Genomic DNA, 20,962 nt, shown 5'->3' with positions numbered 1-20,962 from the left:
AAATAATCGAATTCAAAGTAAATGGAATTTCTCCACATACTTTTTGAAACCCCCACTTTTGCTCTGTTAAAACATCACTAAATAAATAAGACAGCAGGTTAAAAAAAAAAAAAAAAAGTAGCACAGTGGTTAAAGTATTTACAGTGCTCAGCTGATACCAAACAGGTTGGTGACTTGAACCTACCAGCCACTCTGCAAGAGAAAGCTCTGTCAGTCTGCTTCTAATCCTTAGAAACTCTATGTGGCAGCTCTACTGTCCTGTAAGGTCACTATGAGTTGGAATTGATATGATGGCAATGGGTTTGGTGTCGGATTTGGTTCTGCTTTATGAAGAATATCTTTTTTTAAGTTTTTATTGTGAATTGAGTGATAGTTTACAAGGGGGAAACACCAGTTTGTTTCATTGCAATGTTTACAATCGTGTGCATGCTAAATCATTCAACAGTATTTGCTTCTATTCCCTTATTCCCTCTGGTTTTATTGGAGGGAGGATGTGCATCAAAACACTCAGGAATCTACAGTCATTCAAACAGCCTAAGGGCACACCCTGCCCCTGGCCACCAGTACACATCCCCTCTCCCTCCATGAGTCAAGAATCCTCAGCTGCTCTGTCTCTCCATGTCATCATCTCTGCCTTCAAAAAGAATACCTTTTAAAGATGTATTAAAGCCTTTGCAAAGGGAGACCTGCTCCAAAGTGGGCTCAGTACCTGCTTTTTTTTTATATAAGGGAAAAAAAGCTTACGACATTCCCACAGTCAGTGAGGCCTTTTCCAAATTATATTCTGTTCCCTCAATCTGTGATTAGTCATGTGTACACACAGAACTGACTTAAGCGCTTGTTGACAAGTGTTGCACAATATCATCAAAGGTTTATCTCTAGGGACTGAGAGCTCTTACAATGTTCAGGAAAGAATTTCTGCAATCTACTTTGAAACAAAGTAAGTGGAAATTAATGATTAACCCATAATCTTCACAAATTTTCATTTTACTCTGTCTTTATGCATAGTATTCTCACACATTTACAAATACCCAGAACACATAAAATCTTCTGCATGGTTTGTCCAAAATAGAATAAGTAAGTCTCTCTCGTTAGATGTGTATAGGAAACATCATTGGTATAATGGCTATCTTGTCTTTGCAATCAACTGTTGCAAGTACTGTGAATATATATCCAAGTTCTACTTCCTTCAAAAAATAACTAAATGGCTCATTTTTTTTGGAAATTGTTAAGAAGTACTTACACAAACATACAAGCATCAATTTCAAGTTACGTTCTCTGTATCAATGCTTTTCCAATACATCATTATGCCATTGTCACTAAAAGAGTAGCTGCAGTATACAGGAAAGAGTACAATGACCTAGTACTTACTATAGAAACTTTTAAGTAAATATTGCACCCAAGAATCTATATTAAAACTCAGATCTAAATAAAGGTTGAAAAAATTAAAAATTAGGACATTAGGAGAACAATTTTGCATTTAAACTTTAGACAGTACCTCTACCTGCATGTTGAGTGAATATTCTAAATAAAAATTAAACAGCTCTTTATAAACCATATTAGGAGATCTGGTAGCGTAGTGGTTATGAGTCGGGCTGCTAACCTCATGGACAGCAGTTCGAAACTACCAGTGGTTCTGCGGGAGAAAGATGAGGCTTTCTGCTCCCATAAAGATTTATAGCCTTGGAAACACTATGTAGGGTGGCTATGAGTTGGAATCGACTGCACAACACACCACCATACATCACACCATACAACCTTATGGAGTCCTGGTGTGGCACTGTGGGTTACTGTGCCAAACTGCAAAGCCATTTGAACTGCAAGATCATCGGTTCAAGCTCACCACTTGCTCCTCAGAAACCATACACGGTTGCTATGGTTCGGAACCGACTTGACGGCACTTAACAACAATATATAAACCTTAGCTTACTTTTTCTGTTATAGAGAATTTAGAAAGCCAAAGTCTATACTCAAAAAAAAAAAATTTTTTTTTTTTTAATTCCCTTTGCTCCTGTTTTCAAAGAACTTGGTCATAAAACTAGAGAGTATCTTCTCAAGGGATATGCATCATGGAAAAACTCAGTGCCATAATTCCATCCAAATGAATGTGTGCATGTGTTTTGAAATTACTAACTCTTCCAATAAAAATTAAAACATCACCCTGAATTTTTTTAAATTTGCTTTAACCAAAGAACAAAAAAATGCCCAAAGTAGTTTCCAAGGTGATTGGCTGGACCAGTTAAATTCAAGGCAGACAAGTCAGCTCAGAAGGAAGGATCTCAGAGGGGCAATCATGATAGTTTTTCAAAGGATAAAGGATGATTACAGGAGCTTCGGAGCGGTAAGTTTTAAGACAATTGAAAACTGCATTGGTGAGAAACAGGCCAGGAAAGTTGCACTGAGGACTTTTTTCCCATCATACAATGCATGCTTATTCTTTCAGGGTAACAAGGACTATCCTATTAGAATTCATTTGTGAGACCTTACCCCATCCACCCTACAGTCCTGATTTTGCCTCTTTAGATTTCTTTTTTGCTTCTAAAACTCAAAGAGCATTCACAAGAAACACATTTTGAGACCCTGTAAAATGCAAAAACTGCCATTTTGACATGGTGTAAATCAAAGAGCACAGAATCTTTTAGGGAAGAGTTAGAGAGATGGCAACACCACTTTCGGAAGTATAAAGGCCTAGATGAAGGCTATGTCAAGAAACAATAGCTTCATTTAAAAATATTTTTTGTTTAACAAAGGTTTATGTAATTTTATAGTAATTTTCTTGACTTGTCTTCATGTTATTTTAATATAATTATATAATATTAATTTTACTCAAATAAATTCTAATTTAAAAAATCAAGGGTTACTCTAAAGGTATATAGTCCTCATTTTAGCATGTTAATCTTTTTTCCAAAAAACAATAATATTTATCTGATGAGGCTTTCTACTCCCGTAAAGATTTACACCCTCGGAAACCCTATACAGGGTCGCTATGGGTCGGAACCGACTCGATGGCACATAACAACAACAACAATAACTGAGAATCAATCATGGTAACCATTTCTGATGCTACCCTCTCTGTACTTTATAGTAGATACTACTGCTACATATATGGTGACTTTAAAAGAGATGCCTAGTAAACTACCTTTCAAAGATGATGACAATTAAGTCTTTTACTTGACTTTTCACAATTCAACAATGAATGATTTTAGGCCCTATGGACTACTAATGTTATTCTCAGGTCTGTCAAATGGATAGTTAGAAATATTTAAGAGAACTTCTGCCAAGATGGCAGACTAAATAGACACACTTCATGGACCCACTACAACAAAGATAAGAGAAACCAAATGAAACAGATACAGATGAACTCCTGGACCCCTGAACTTCAGAGTAAAGGTCAAAGAAGTGAACTGAGCACTTGCTGGGAGGAAATGTTGTGCAAGGACAATAAGAGAGGGATACTAACTGGTGAGAGGGAGACTGCCTGGTGAATGACCAGCCAAATGTGGTGTGACCATCTTGAAATTTATGAGCAGCTTTGGCAACAAAAGTTGGCCTGACAGAGCAGATTCACATAGTTAATGGGAAAGGTGTGATTCCTTCTTGTGACTCCAGGTGTGGCTAGCTCCCACCCTTATCCATCCCCAGTGTAGACCTTGATCTTTAGGAATTCAGAGCCACATGGTTGTGAGCTATGCCAATGTGAGGCAGGGGCCAGTTGCTTTGGTGCCTGGATTTCAGCAGACTCAGCTCCAGACCTATAGAACCTTCAGAGCCACCAGACCAGCATTAGTCTAGCAGAAATCCTCATAATCAGCCACGCTGTCCCCAGCTGTCTTGTTCTAACAAGCACTGGAACCAGCTTCACTAAGAGCCTCCATGAACCACTTCCTGACTGAGTACTCTGATCATAGATAACACCTAGGTCAATAGGGCCCTTCATTTAGGGTCATAAACTCTGCCCTGACAGCCTTCCTGCACCCACCTCATGAGTTCCTTGGCTGACATGAGCCCTTCATAGTTTTTTCCACTCCATGTACAACAACTGCACTTATTTTTTCTCTTTCACAATTTTCTCTTTTCATTGTTGATTGCTTGTTTGTTTATTCTGTTTTGTTTTCTTGTATGTGGGAGGTAGGAAGGGATTTCTCATCTTTCCCACCCAACAAGAGACAGCAACCATGCCCATACAGCGCAGGCACAACCATACCCTGTGTAGTTCCATTCACTGGGCAAGAGCCAGTATCAGCTCCTATATAACCTGATCAATGATAGACAGCAGCCAACCCCAGCCAAACCCACGCTAAAGTGAGGTGCACACGCCTCCATTCTCTAACTACAACCACAGGAGATTTGGTGAGAGCTTAAGAACACATCAACACACAATCATCAATTAAATAAAAACCTGACAGCAACAGTACCACTATGTCCATGAGACCACAGACAATTTTACCTCACACAAAGAAACAAAGGAGAATGGCTCAAATAAATGACCAAGATACAGAGCCATAAAACGTATCTGAATAAGAAAAGACAATGGAACTAACTAAAAAAGAATTGAGAAGAATGATATTGAATGATATTTAGGTTCCTTGAAAGGACTGACAGATCAAGAAATGCAAGCACACAGAAAAAAAAGTTAGAAGAATTCAGGAAAACGCTACAAGAATAAACAGACAAAACAAGTGTAAATTTTGAAATAAGACAAATGAGAAATCCAGAAGATTAATAATAAGATTTCAGAAATGAACAACACATTGAAAGGACAAAGAAGTTGTATCAAAACAATGAAAGACTGAATTAGTGAGGTGGAAGATAAATCTCTCAATTACAGTATGCTAGAAGAATAATTAGAAAAAGGTAATTCAAAAAAACCCAAAGAAAGCCTGAGGTTATGTTGGATACCATGAAGGGAAATAACTTATGAGTGATCGGAATTCCATAACAGGAAAAGACAATAAAAAGCACAGAGAAAAACTGTTGAAGAATTTTTGGAAGAAAAACTTTCCTAACTTGATGAAAAACAAGAAGATAATCATACAAGAAGCTGAACAAATTCCAACCAGGATAGATTCCAAAAGAAAATCAATTAAGACGTATCATAAACACATTTTCTAAAACCAAAGACATGGAAAGTATCTTGGAAGCATCTCAGGAAAAATGAAAAGTTACCAGTAAAGGAGAACCGATAAGATTAAGCTCTGATTTCTCAGCAGAAACCATGCAAGCAAGAAGGAGTCAAAATGACATATAAAACTCTGAAAGAAAAAAAAAAAAAATACTGCTAACCAAGAATCATATACCTAGCAAAGCTGTCCCTTAAATATAACAGAGAAATTCAGATGTTTCCAGATAAAAAGGAATTCAAGGATTTTTTTTAATAACCAGCCCAATTTTATAAAAAAAAGATACTACTAAAGAGTGTTCTTTGGACTGAGAACTAACACAGCAGACAACAACCTGAGATTAACATATACGGCAACACTATCAAGAATTCAATATAATAAGTACTTAAAGTAAAATAAACCTTTAAGACCTAAAATAGGGAAACAGATATCAATGTAAAATGAAGGTGAGGAAGTTGATTTCACGGTAAAACACACTGTTTTAATGGGGGAAAAGATTACTAAATTGTAAGGTAACCTCAAAGAAAATTAGAACACCTTCACATCAAACAAACTTAAAAAAAAAATAGGAACATCAGAAACATTTAGAAAAACTTAATATAACAGAAATGTAAAAAAAAAAAAAAAAAATCCACAAGAACTCAGTGTAGAACAAAGAAATCAGTAGCACCAAAAAACAATCAGAGCAAAATAACAACAACCAATTCATTCCTGTTGACAATTACATTGAATTAAATAGATTAAATGCAGTAGTCAATAGACAGACAGTAGCAAAATGGATATGAAAACAGTATTCTTTAGTATGCTGTCTATATCAAAAAGATGGGAGTCAGCCTAAAGGCCCATCAAAAGACGAATGGTTAAACAAACTTTGTTACATACATACAATGGAATATTATACAATACTGAAGAATAATGAAGAATCAGCAAAACACCTCACAACATAGATGAACCTGGAGGACATTATGCCGAGTGAAATTGGTGGTGGTGGTAGTGTGCCATGGAGTAGATTCCGACTCATAATGACCCTGTATAGGTTTTCTGAGAATGTAAATCCATATTTATGGGAGCAGAAAGCCTCCTCTTTCTCGCACTGGACTGCTAGTAGTTTCAAACTGCTGACCATGAGGTTAACAGACTGACTTGCAACCACTACACTACCAGAGCTTCTTTGAGTGAAATTAGTCAATCACAAAAGGACAACTGTATGACACCACTCTGGTGTGGTGCTGTGGGTTAATGCATTGGACTGCAAAATTAGTTTGAACTGCAAGATTGACAGTTCAAGCTCACCAGTCGCTCCTCAGAAACCTTATACAGGGTCGCTATTGGTCAGAACCGACTTGATGTTACACAACAACAGAAATGTTTTTTTCTGATAAAAGAAAAATTCTATAATGGTTCTTGGGATGGAGGCAGGAAAAATTATTTATGGACTAGAGGGTAAACACATGTTAACATGAGATATGAGGCATGCAATATACAGCACGAGGGAAGTTGGCAAAGGAAAGATGAAGATAGCTAAAGACAGGCAGGAATGCAAGAAGTAAAGTGAACAGAGGGTACATGGAGGGAGTCTCCAAGCATGTTAAGGAAGCAAAGTATACAATTTGCTGAATGTAAAACCAATGCTCTGCTCTGTACACCTTTGCAACTAAAAAAAAAAAAAAGTAAATATATGTCTGAAAGTTTAGAAAAATACTGCATACTAGGAGTCCTGGTGTGGTGCTACAGGATAAAGCACTAGACCAAAGGTCAGTTTGAACCACAAAGTTGGTAGTTCAAACCCACCAGCCACCCCTAGAAAACCCTATACAGACAGGGTCGCTATGAGTCGGAACCGACTCAACAGCACTTAACAACAACAACAACATAGTTTCCTAACTGTCTCTATGTGCTTTACACACACCATAGTTCCTATAGTTATTAGGATCTTCTCTATTTCCAACTCCTGTAATTTTAAAGGTAAAATTATTCTTATTTGCCAAGAAAAAGAGAATTTTATTACTGAATGTGGTCAATTAAGGCAAGGTCAGTGACTAGCACATTTGCACAGAATCATGTAACCAGATTCAAGATTTCCTGAAGCATTTCTACGTTCAACTGATATTAACAATTGTAACAAAATTTGGGGCTTTACAAATTTTGAGATAGAAAAAAAACAGGAAGAAAATTCATTAAAAAATAAATGTTTGAAAGAAAATTCCTGGACCCTTACAACTTTAATGGATCAAAGAAAAAAGAAAAAGTATATAATAATAATAATTTAAAACAAAATAAGGTTGGTTGTTTTTATAATTCTAGTAAGTAGCAAAGAAGACAACAGGACTTTCCCCCTACAGTTAAAATGATGGTGGGAAAAGGAAAGAGGAGACTCGGGTGATGAGTAGAGAGTGGAAGGTGCTTTGGCTGTTTCTGTGTAGAAAGTTAAATGCTTAGGGAGGCACATTCCCTTTTTCAGGTCAGCAGAGTACCATTTAGTGCATTACTGCTGAAGTACCCTGGTGACCTGAAGGAATTAATGCAGCTTCCAAAGGTGCTTAACTTGCAAACACTGAGAGCTCAAGCACTACAAGTGATAAATATTCTATTAGTCTTTTCTATTTAATATACCAAACACCCAAAAATGCCAGTAAAAGGAAGATTTTATAGAGAAAGGATTCCACTATGACAGGAATTCTGCAGGTTATAATTTTAACCAATAGTTTCTACTTCCAGCTTGTAGATAAGCCAACAGATGTAGGTTGAGCTCTAAAAGACTACATCTACCTAAGCAAATCCTAGGTAAAGTTGTCAGCTCTTATGTTATCTTAGGAGCTCTGGCGTAGTGCTGAAGAATAAGCACTGGACTGCTAACCACAAGGTCGCCAATTCAAACCCACTATCCATTCCTCAGAAATCCTATACAGGGTCACTATGTGTTGGAACCAACTCGATGGCACTAAACAACGACCACAAATGTTGCCTTGTATCTCTAATATTCTTTAAGGAAAACTGCTGGTTTGAAGAAGTAAAAGTGTTAAAATGATTAGGACCTAGACAAAAACTGCAGTTTGCCTCTGAAGCCCCTGGTCTTCTTTCCTTTCCTTTCCTATTCCTTGCTCTGCCCCTAAGATCAAATGTTTCTTTATTAGAAAGCTTCAAAATGTAGGGTTGAGATGAGGTCTGGGTTTGAATTCTAGCATAAGTCTCCTTACTATCTGTGAGACTTTCAGCACTTCTTTCTGAACCTCTGTAACCTCATATATAAAAATGAGAATAATAACATAGAAATATGAGGAAAAGTAAATGAGATAAAGTATTTTACTTACTGTAATTGTTATAAGTATATATTCTCTCTTCAAAAAACAGTAGCATTTTAACACAACCAGATAGCTGGGACCTTGTAAAAGTTTAAAACTATGATCATCAAAAAAATCTTTACCAAAACAGTGAAAGCCAAACTACACGCTGGAAAATATTCAGAAACGACATATGCAATAAGGGTCTAATCTTTAAAATACAATACATAGAAAACTTCAACAACTGAATGATAAAAAGTCAAACAATCCAATTTAAAAATGGACAAAGGACATGAATAGACACTTCACCAAAGAGGACATTCACCAAAGTGGCCAGCACATGAAAAGATGCCCACAATCATTAGTCAATGTTGTTATTGTTGTTAAGTGCTGTCAAGTCCGCTCCAACTCATAGCGACCCTGTATAGCAATTCAAGGAGTGACTGGGTGGGGGGGTTTGAACTACCAAACTTTCAGCAAGCAGACCAGTGCTTAGTCTACAGTGCCACATCGGGAAAGATGCAAATCAAGACTACGATAAGATACCATCCCATCCCTGCAAATAGGTACTGACTTCAAAACAGTTTTTTAAAGTAAACAACAACAAAACAAATGTAAAACAATAAATGCTGGGAAGGATGTAAGGAGATTGGAACCCTTATGCCATTGCTGGTGAGGCTGTAAAATGGTGCACCCACTGAAAAAAACAGCACGGTGCTTCCTCAAAAAACTAAAACTAGAACTGTCTTATGATCCAGTAATCTCACTTCTAGATATACACCTCATACACCTAATGGAAAAACACAAACAGACATAAGCCACACCTATGTTCACTTTCTTCTAAGAGAAAGATGAGGCATTATGCTCCCATAAACATTTACAGCCTCAGAAACCCTATACAGGGTCACTATGAGTCAGAATCAACTTAACAGAACTTAACAACATGATGCTTGTTGGAACACTAGTCACTATAGCAAAGACTAATTGAATAGACAATATGTGGTATATATGAGCGGGCTTCAAAGTTCATGAAAAATGGAACTAACTAAAGACAATGGAATTTTTCCATAAATTTTCCCATAAACTTTTTGAAGCCCCCTCATGTGTGTGTGTGTGTGTATATATATACCTATATTGTTGCTATTGTTAAATGCCATTGAGTTGGTCCCAACTCATAGTGACCTTGTATAGCCTTTCCGAAGAGTGGTTGGTGGGTTTGAACTGCCTACCTTGCAGTTAGCAGTCCAGGGCTTAGCCTACAGTGCCACACCAGGACCCTGAATGCACACTTATGTATGTATGTTGTTGTTAAGTGCCTTTGAGTCGTTTCCAACTCATAGCGACCCCATCCATACAGGGTTTCTGAGGAGCGGCTGGTAGGTTTGAACCACCAGCCTTGTAATTCCAATGACTCTGAGGTGTAGTAATCCTACAGTGCCACACAAGGGCTCCATACATATGTATACATCCATAAGTATATCTACATGAATGTTTGTGCCTACACATTCACATACAGAATAAAATACATAAGGACCACACTTACAGATACTTCTGAAACATAAACAAACACCTCATAGGATAGGTTTTCTCGGTTTTAGGACCCAAAATCTCACGTGACAACTCAATCAGAATAATATTGTTCATGAAGTTCATGTTCTAGTTTGGTGAGGAGTGTCTGGGATATTAAAAGCTGGCAAATACTCACCTAAGAACCAACTAATGGTGTCTGCTCTTCTGGAGGAAACCAAAGACTCAGAAGAAAAAGTAGTTTACAGGAGCCATGAGCTCATCTACCGTGAGAAGAGAAGAACAGGATGGTGCCCAGCTACAATTACCTACCATTCTGATCAGGAATATAAATAATGGGTCTTGACAGAATGAAGAAAAAATATTCAACAGAACCCACATTCTTAAAAAGTCCAGATTTACTGGACCAGTTGAAACTACCTGACTCCCACAGACTATTGCTCTGAAAGACTCTTTAAAGTTTAAACTGAAACTATTCCCTGGTTCATCTTTTAGCTAAATAACAAACTGCCTCATAAAATAAAGACTATTACCCAGGAGTACTATGCTTCTTTAAAAAAAGCATCTACATGAGACCCAGTGGTCAACATCTACTCTAAAGCAAAAATGAGAAGGTAAGAAGATAGGGAAACTAGATTAACTAGATTACTAGAAGTGAAATTACCAAATTCAAAATAATGAGAATGATGAAATATAACTATATCACTGAATAAAATGTGTAGAAATTGTTCAAGGGGAATTTAATTTGCTATGCAAATTTTCACTACAAACACAATAAAAAACTTTTTTTTTTTTTTTTAAAGTAGTAGCATAGTTTGGACTCCTGGGATAGCACCATAAAATAAGCACTGAACTGCAAATCACAAGGTTGGCAGTTCAAACCCACCAGCTGCTCCTCAGAAACCCTATAGAAGGTCTCTATGAGTTGGAACCGACTCAACCGTACATAATAACAGCAGTTTTATTTTAAAGGAAGCTAAACTGTTGACAGTATCCAGCATCAAAAAAAGGTATAGCTTGGGTGAAAATTTCCCAATACCACATAAATCCTATATTGATAGTCAGTTGTCAATTCTATAAAAGAGGTTCTACTTGCCACAGGACATGCAATCACAGTCTGCAAATCAGTATCTTAAAACTTCAAATCCTTTCACCCTAAACTGCTGTTAAGTGCCATCGAGTTGTTTCCAGCTCATAGCAAATAGTTGTTAAGGGTTTCCGAGGAGCATCTGGTGGGTTTGGATTGCCAACCTTGCAATCAGCAGACCAGGGTTTATCCCACAGCACCACGCCAAGAATCCTAAACTGGAATTAGCCATTCCAGCTAGATCTATCAACAGCTCATTTCTTTCCACGCTTTGTTGGTGGTTTTGTGAAAGACAGGTAGCAGATTCAAACTGTTGACCTTACAGTTAGCAGCCTAACACATACCTAGGCTACTACGCCAACGGAGTTTCTTAGGCTTTGCCCTGCATTTCACCAATTTCATCAGCAGCTATCCAGGGACAAATAATTCTTCAATGCTGGTCTTACTCTGTCACACTCCCTAAAAAATATGTGATGGCAAAAATATAACGCTAACACTTATTCTTTAAACAATAAGGAAAGAAAGGTTTAATTGAGTTGGTAGCCACTGGCCATTTGTTAACTATCGCTTTTATTCCTAACAGGTTCAAGATGGGAGTTTACTTATATGGGGAATATGCATTCCATCTATGTAATAATTTCTTATGAAAGGAAGGCTTCAGGAAAATCTGACTAAGTAGAGTATGGTTACAATACATTGTATTCTTACATAAGCATATTTAATATACATAATTACATCAATGACCACAAAACTTCTTTTCCTTAAAGAGAGGAAAAACAGAGTATCAATAAAAGACTATAAAACTAAATGGAATAAAGGGCTGTCAAACATGGTAATCATATGTAGCTGTTATTATCTGTAATAACAGAAGTGATGTATCTTTAAGCAACACTAAGCTTATAAAGATTCTCTAAGAGTCATAGCGTTGTGGGTTTATAGAGAGATTTACTGAAGCTTTAATTTGGTACATTTTACATTCATTTTTAGGTAGTTTTCTTGTCCAAATGTAGCATCTTCTTCATGTATGAAGGACAACAGAAATGAGCCAACTAAGAAAAAAGCCCTATCCTGTCCTCAAATTCCCACGCTAGCCCTTGTCTTAAACTGATTAAAAAGTCTTTCTATGAAACCAGGCAATAAGAATAAGTCAAGATATGTAAATGGCATTGTTCCACATCTACTGATGACTCAAAGACCAACCACTGACGAAAACGAGCACAGAAACATTTGATGGTTAGTTATATGAATTCAGTCCTTCATTGTATGAATATTCCTGACATATGACCATCAAATCTCACCTATAACTTTGGTTAGGGGTGTGACTTATGAAGCATCATCTGAGAAAACTCTTTGTTCTCATAATAGAAGATGGATTATACCCTACCACATTCATGGGACTAAGTTGGGGCAGTAGCTGACTGAATTAAAACCCATAAAAAGGGGTCTTTTCAAAATCTGGCACATAGTAAATTCTCAGTAAATGCTTCTATATCTATTGTATGTAAAAATTAGGATAGCATCCTGGCATTCTTCAAACAGAACTTTAGCCCAGAAGCCTGTCCCAATCACTATACTTCCTCCCAGTTTATGCATCTGTGAAGATGTTTCATAATAGGTTTTAACTGTCTATGCCTCCATTCTTTCTCTTCACTTTTTGAACAAATCCTATCATTCCAAGGTCTTTGTAAATATACTGATAATTCAGACAAAAGTGCCTTTCAGGACTTGAATTATCTGAATAATGAACAAATCTCCACATCTAATTGAAGTCAGCCTGAACACAGGCTTAGACTCAAAGCAAACTTGGTAAAGTATTTCCAGTAGAACTCAGACAGGCCAGATGTTCTGGAAGCAGAACCGTGGTCATTATGCACATACCCGCTCCTCCTCACTCCACCCTGGGCCAAGACCCTTTCAGCAGCACGAAGCCTGGTTAACATATGACTCTGGCTACATTACTGTGTCATCCCAGCACCTATTTGAACATTTCAGCAATTTCAAACAAGCTCCACTGACAGGGACAATTAGAGTGAAACCAAAAGAACAGGCAGAGAGATGACATTAATTACCAGATAACACCTTTGCCTGTATTGTCTAAATTACGTCAGGGTTGGTGACACATAAGCAATTTACTGCTTTTGGTTAAACTATATATACACTTCATAAGAGACAGAATGAGCACAAATAACAAAAACATAACATAAATTGCCAAATTGTTGAGTGTGGTTTTGGGGAGTTAGAGGTGTATGTGTGTTTGTGGGATGTGGTGCATCTATTTGGAAGCAGATGATGAAAGGAATCCTTAGGAACACTGAGAATTCCTTTTTTTCTCATTCCTTACCCTACTACCTAGAGCCCATCCCTGGAAAAACTACACTGCACTCCCCTACTCTCTCTCTCTAGCCCCTCATTTTACATTAGAAATTTATACTGATTAATCACGAATCCGGCTGCGAACCTTAAGGTCGGCAGTTCGAAACTAACAGCTGCTCCGTGGGAGACAGATGAGGCTTTCTGCTCCCATAAAGATATATACAGCCTTGGAAACCCTATTCAGGGTCGCTATGGGTCGGAACTGACTCAACTGCACTTAACAACAACAGTAACAATCTGGTTCTGCAACTTGGTGTGGTGCTGTTGGATAAGCATTGGACTGCTAACCACAAAGTCGGCAGTTCAAACCCACCAGCTGCTCCTCCGAAACTCTCACAGGGTCCCTATGAGTTGGATCCAACTTGATTACACTTAACAACAACAACAATCAGTTTTCTTTCAAAATAAATGAATAAACCCTGGGAAAGATCTGATAGCCGTGTGATTGGGACAGCTTTTATAAAAAGGCTTCTTCCCCATTAATGAAAGGAATGCTCATTTTCTGAGGAGTCCTGGTGTGGTGCTGTAGGATAAGCACGGGACTGGTAACTGCAAGGTCGAGAGTTCAAATCCACCAGCTGCTCTTGGAAACCCTATGCAGGGTTGCTATGAGTCAGACCGCCTTGACGACACACAGTAAGTTTCCTGAGAGGTAGTTTTGCAACATGGCATACTGCCATAAAGAGATGATCTTGGTGGCATAAAACATAAACAATTTCAGAAAAACACAGCATACCATGATAGTTTACACTTGATATACAGTGAGATCACTGCATTGGTTTAGGGAAGACACGTAGTAAATAAAATAAGAAGCTTCCAAGGATACACTTAACTTTCTTTTAAAGTCTGGGTTTGGTAACAATTTTACATGCTGAAAGTCTTATTCTGACATGGCTGTAATAAGTTGCTAATGTCTGGAAAAAAGTTTCATCTCTATGAATTGATATGGATGGATAGATGGATGGGTGGGTGTGGATGGATGGATGGATGGATAGATAGGTAGGTAGGAAGGTAGAATTTAGATAGATAAGCAGGTAGAGGTCTAAGTTCATATACCCCACCCCAGGGGATAAAGAAAGCTCTCATCTCATAATGTAATATGTGAAGGGAGTAAGAAAGTCCATATTTGTGCAGAAGTAGCCTCTGTATAATATATGGCGATACTTATAACTGGAGTCCTGGTGTGGCGCTGTGGATTAATGCACTGGACTGCAAAGTTGGTTTGATCCACAAGATCGGCGGTTCCAGTTCACCAGCGGCTCCTCAGCACCCTATACAGGGTCACTGTTGAGTCAAAACAACTCGACAGCACTCAACAATAACAACATATTTATACATGGAATCCTGGTGTGGCACTAGGGGTTAATGTACCGGACTGCAAGGCCAATTTGAACCGCAATATCGGCGGTTCAGCTCACCAACCGCTCACCAGCGGCTCCTTGCAAACCTTATACAGGGTGCCTATGAGTCAGAACCGACTCGATGGCACTTAACAGCAACAACGTACTTATAAATGTAAGTGGAGTCTGGTGTGGTACTCTAGGACAATCACCTAACTCTGAGGACTGCTAACTACAAGGTTAGTGGTTCAAACACACCAGTTGCTCCTCAGAAACCCTATCCAAGGAGTGCTATGAGTCAGAACGGACTCAACGGCGCATGAGAACAACAACATAAACAGAAAAAGACGTAGTCGATAGGCCTGGCCAATTACATCATACACTGAAAACACCAGTGATTTTTAGTTACTATTAGCTAACCAACTTGTCTCCATTTATCTGTGTATTTATTAGTTCTAAGTATTACGCATGTGTATATTTTCTACTACAGACAATGTTTTTATCAACATTTGCCTTGTCTTTTTATATGAGAATACAACAGAACAATTTGAATTGTGATTACTTTTTTTAAAAAAAACAAATCCTGCAACTGGAATTAAATTTCACACAGCATTTCAACCTTGAAATGAACATAAATCTGAAACCTAATACACAAAGTGCAAGAAATTTCCATATTCAGGTTAATATTCAGCAACAGAAAAGAATAACTTTTGTTTATCTCTGAAAACAGCTTTCTTCATCTAAACAAATGACTAGAATAAGATTAAGAAAAATCTGTATTGGTTTCTTAGAAACACTCACATATTCCAATTTCCTTTTACACAATGACTTTTATGCAAATGCATACCACACAATCTCCTGACCTCTTTTACCATCACACAGGAACAATGACAGTTCATTCATTGAAATGGTACGTATCTGGTATATTTGGTTTTAAATTGTAAAGTTGGACTCAGGCCTATTGAAATGGAAATACTTATGACTCTTTATTAATTCCAAACTGATCAGGTTATTATTTCCTACTAGTTTTAAACAAAGAGCAAAGAAAGGTAGATGAAGCTAATTATTTTTTATTTCCTTTCCACAGATTTTTCCCAATGTGCCTCCTTGTATTCTCCTCTGCAAGCCTCCCCCACACCTTGAATTTAGTTCTTAACCCTGATTCTTTCATCCATAACATGGATAATGAGAAAAACCCAAAAATATTCCTTGGGGGACTGTTATACTGAAAGTTATCTAGGACTCTAGGACTATGTCCCACATGTGCCCCTTTGCTCACCATGGAGACCAGCAACTCATTCACTGTTCTCTGCCAATTTGAAATCCAAATATGAAAACAGCATTATGGAATTCAGGCTGACTCTTCTGCTTCACTACTAGCAGAGGCAGGAAGATAAAAGCTAGTATAATTACGTTTTTGACTTTGAACTAGCAAAGCTGTGAACCCCTCACTGAAAAATGCATATAATAAGAGAAGCTGAAGTATAGGTACTGCAAGAGTATTTGCATGCCCTGCATAGGATGATGGTTAGCTGACAAGAAAAGTTTTGGCCATACTGAGCCAAGAATAAACTAAAGTGCAAATCTGAATTATAAACAAAGCCAAAGCCTTATTAGTTCTTCCTCAGTGTACTGTGTGTGGTATGGAGAGGTTTTCACTTTATCTTTTTCTGGTATTCTTTACTTAAAGTTTGGGATCATTTAAGATATAGAACAAAATGCAGTGCATTTTTTTTTTTTAATGAGAGATGGAAATAAAAGGATTTCTTTAATAGTTTCCTCAATTATTCATTACTTCATTATTCATCCGTCAAATATGTATTGAGGAGCCAGTATGTGAGTATCAGTTGCCTAAAATGTATAGATAGTGTAAAGGCATGAAATTAGGAGAATATACTCAAATATAATACAATGGCTCCCTGAAAAACACTGTTTAACCTTAAAGATAAACATACAAAAACTTATAACTTACAAAGCTGACAGCAGCTTGCCATGCATTTATACTTGCTATGTATTTATTAACCTCACTTTAAATACAAATTCACACATTAAAAGAGAAAAGTAAGGGCAATTTGCAGTTTCCATTTTATTGTTTTAATTTCCTAGACCAATGTCACTCTTCATTGCAGCGGAAAAATCAACACTAAATAATGCTTGGCACTTCAGAGTTTCAAATAATTTCTCTTTAAGAAATGAATTAAGATTTTCTTTACACGACAACATTCCATTAAAAAATCAAAAAAATTAACACTGCGAAAAATGAATACAGCTTTGTTTGTTTTTGCAGTCTCATTAGCAATAGACATAAAGTTATTCTTTTTTTTTTCTTTTTGTGTGTGTGTGTCCATATGGAAAGATCATCAACACATTCTGCCCCTGGGTTCCTTGCCAAAATACCATAACCCACAAGCCTTCTACCTTAAACATAAAAGGAAAGGTGTTGTTCTGGTCAAATAAAGAAATAATTTTTACTAGCATACGTCTAATGTGAAAGCTGCCTATATTCTGCCAAATACATTAAAACAACATCTGTAAAACAGCTTTTCATTAAATTGATCAGTTTAAAGTTAAGCAGCTAGGCAGTTGATGCTTTTAAGCTAACCCTTAACCTTTAACCTTTAGCCTCCTTCAACTAGAATAAGAACCCACACTTCTTTTAGGTAATACTGCTTCAGTTTGAAAATGCAAAGAGGTCTATTCAAATCGAATTGACACATTACCACAGTTAAGAGTGTTATGAATCAATATGCTGTCAATAACTAGAAAAGCTGTTTTCTACCAGTTCTATTTTCATCTTGAAACCTCTTCTTGTCAGCTTCCCTTAAAGTCTAAATAATTCATGATGCAAATGATGTAAATTGAACTTGTAATGAAAATGAATTTTATATAACATTATTGTTTAGTCATTAACTCAGAAACTCTTTTAAGTCTAATTTTACTATTTTAACCCTATTACAAACTATCATTTTTCCAGACACAATCCAATTTGTTAGGTTCGCATTTAAAAGCAATTAATGTTACTTATAGACCAATTTTATTTTACCAACATAAGGAGACCAAGCTTGTTAATATCCTCATTACTGCACTTTAAAATCCTCTATGTCTGACTCACTGTTTCTGTAAATCAGTTTAGAAGTGTCATCTTCATCAACCTGCTACTCTGGAGTATTTTTCTAATTACTACTGGGGGAAAAGAAAGAATGTTCCTCTAAGGGTAATGCAAAAGAATATGGCTTAATTGTCATATCAAGTTTTAATAACTCTAATATTTATCTCTTCAATCTTCTTTTCATTCAAGGTAAATTTGTTCAGAGTGATTTTTTTGTTGTTGTTAGTTTGTGGTAATATTTAACTGCTACACTATAAGGGCAGTTGGGCATTTCAGATATAAGCAAATAAAGAAGAGTGGGAAAAACATATTTGTATATGATTTATTTTTAAATATTTTAGAGTAAGAGTATATACCCTTTGGTTCTAGAGTCTATAGCTCTCATTGCTTAAACACTCCTTAAAACAATCATGTTTTTTATGTCACTTGGTTGTTAAACATTCAAAGACAATATCCAACTCTCCCTACAAAACAACTTTTAAAAGTAACGATAACACCTAGCAATTTACTCTGCACCTAGCCCGGTGGTCAATACATGCTATGGAATAAATGGATGCACTTCACACATACACACACACTTAAATAATCACCAAACAATTAGATTAAATAACCTTTCCTGAGAAAATAAACAGTAACACTCTACCTTTCTTTAAGTTTCCACATGAAATTAATAAAATAGGGGGGGAAAAATGTATGTTTATATCTTCTATTCAAAACAAGTTAATTTAAAGTGTTAGAGGAGCTGCGTGAATATAAACATAACTCATGAATATTCTATATAGCTCCCAGGGTCTAGATCTATTATTTATACAAACTTAATGTTTGCTTTTTTTTCTCCTAGGTATTCTAGAAGTTTTAATAGGTCAAGTATCAACATAAAAAAAGGTAGACAATTGAACATTTGTCAGCTGTTGCTGCAAAATAAATGAATTATAATACAATTAATCCTCTGTATTATATTTTCAATACTATCAATTTAGAAGCCTTCCATCTTACATTAGGGCCTATGCACCCCTGAAACTGTGCAACCCAAATCCAATGTTTTCATTACTGATCCACAAAGTGCCAATATCACAGTAACAATTTTACAAATTCTCACACCAAGAGTCTTTAGGATTTTATTCTCAGTACATAAATCTAGAATTTGAACTTTAAGAAACAACCCACACAAATAAAACTAGACCAACCCAAAGAACTAATTCCTGCACCTAATCTAGATAGCCACAATCTATTCTTTTTGCATTGTGTGTATAATTTCAAACAGCATTAGAAAAGCCATAGGTATTACGATTACTGGTTGACTCCTGGTAGTATAGTTATCACTGATTTCTAGTATAAATCAATAGATAACACTTGCAAAATGGATTTTGTAATCATATTTAGAGCTTGTTACAATGACTAATGGTTTGCAATATTTTCTGAATTTTAATATTCTCTAGACAAAAGAACTTTTAAATAAGTTACCAAGTTATTCATCATAGAAATGAATGTGTTACATATTTATCCATGAACCAAGACAATCAACCAATCCCGTAAACAAACTGCAGAAAACAATTTACCCAGTAATTAGGGTTTAGAAAAAGCCAAGACAAGTTAGGTAATAAAAAGTGCTCTATCACTTGCACATATCAATTATATCTGCATAGTATTTTTTTCTGATAAAGATAAAAATATAGTTGCCATTTTACGACCATACCTATCTATTCACAACTTCCAACATTTTGAGAAAAAAATGTTACTAGCTAACTAAAAGAGGCATGCAAAATAACAACAAAGTTTACTTTTAAAGATTTTCTACTGATGCTAAGGGAGAGTGTGCTTGCTCAAAATTTCTGGGAACACACAGAAAGGTGGGGGTGATAAAAAACAACGCTCACATTGTCATCTTTTTTTGCCACAAATAAAAGATGATGCATTCACAAGGCGCACTCTGCTCCCTATAACCATCAACACTTAGCCAAGTATATGGTACTATCTTTTAAAAATTCAATAAAAAAGAGTCTTAACAAGTATGATTTTACATTTGAAAAGATCCAGAAAAGTTATTTTATTGTAGAAACCCAATGAAACAATCAATGGATGCCACTGAGATAGGAATAATTGAGGCATGTGGCATTTAAATAAATTCTCCAGTTACAAGTATTTCAATATTCAGCCCTTCCGGGTTGTGTTTCCTTTCCACTGCCCACCTCCCCTTTAACTTGCAGATTGTACTCCAAGCTCTGAAACAGTTAATCCCCTTCTCTGCCCTGTACCAATGGATATGGATGTCACAGCTTACCTTGTAGAGCTTCAGGGCCGCCTCGTGCCTGTGATTGGTGGTATGCAAGCGTAATTTATCCACACTGTTGGTGTAATAGTCACAGGCGTTACATTTTAGGTGAACAGGGTTGCCAATGGCAATACACTTCAGCCTCCATTCATTGGTTTTGCCCCCTTCCTTAATGTGAGCCACCAGTTGATATTTCTGCATATGTTTATCAGTCTTGCAGTGGAGCTGGAAGTTGGCTTTGAGCTGAGTGTTGTAGTTACAGAGCTTGCACTGGTAGATATCTCCAATTACAGCCCTCCATTCCTCTTCAGGGAGAGAGCGTTCACTGCTCACATGCACACTTAGGGCCTCCAGGCTGTCAGAGGTGAATTTGTTGCAAACAGCACACTGGAATAGCTTCAGCGCTGGGTCACTGATATAAGGTGACAGCTCTCCTGCAGTAAGGAGGGACAGGTCATCACCCATTAGCTGACCACTGGCAAGCCGGATTTCAGGCGGCAGCTCATTATTTACTACAGGAAAAAAAAAATTAAAAAGAAAAATAGAGACTAGAGAACACAGTCCACACAAAGGAATCTGTAAAATAAAGTCTTGACAAGGAATGTGCTTTCTCTAGAGCTTAAACTATAGAAAGCTGTAATAGGATTGAATCAGGATCAATTACAATCATCCCTTTCAACTTCTAAATTCCCTCATCAGATAGCTTTAATTACTCCTACTGGGCATGATATCATTCTGAAATTTGCATTTTAGAGGGTTAGGAAGTTGATCAATACCATAACAAAAACAATCATGCACTAAGAGCAATAAACTTACATACACACTAATTGTTATTTCGTAACTTGTCTTACAA

The 20,962-nt window shown here is 36.7% G+C and overlaps 1 protein-coding gene across 1 annotated transcript in view; it reads right to left on the bottom strand.

Moving 5' to 3' along the window:
• ZFHX4 (zinc finger homeobox 4) overlaps positions 1-20,962 on the bottom strand; it is a 275,489-nt gene that overhangs the window by 251,430 nt on the left and 3,097 nt on the right. Inside the window, exon 2 of the mRNA XM_006830796.1 lies at positions 20,119-20,621. Within this exon, the coding sequence (XP_006830859.1) occupies positions 20,119-20,621 (503 nt within the window). The remainder of the gene's footprint in view (positions 1-20,118; positions 20,622-20,962) is intronic.

The sequence above is a fragment of the Chrysochloris asiatica genome, unplaced genomic scaffold (genome assembly GCF_000296735.1).
Source record: "Chrysochloris asiatica unplaced genomic scaffold, ChrAsi1.0 scaffold00001, whole genome shotgun sequence".
NCBI classification, from domain to species: domain Eukaryota; kingdom Metazoa; phylum Chordata; class Mammalia; order Afrosoricida; family Chrysochloridae; genus Chrysochloris; species Chrysochloris asiatica.
Note: the sequence above shows the minus strand (reverse complement) of the source record. Positions and strands in the feature narration are given on the sequence as shown.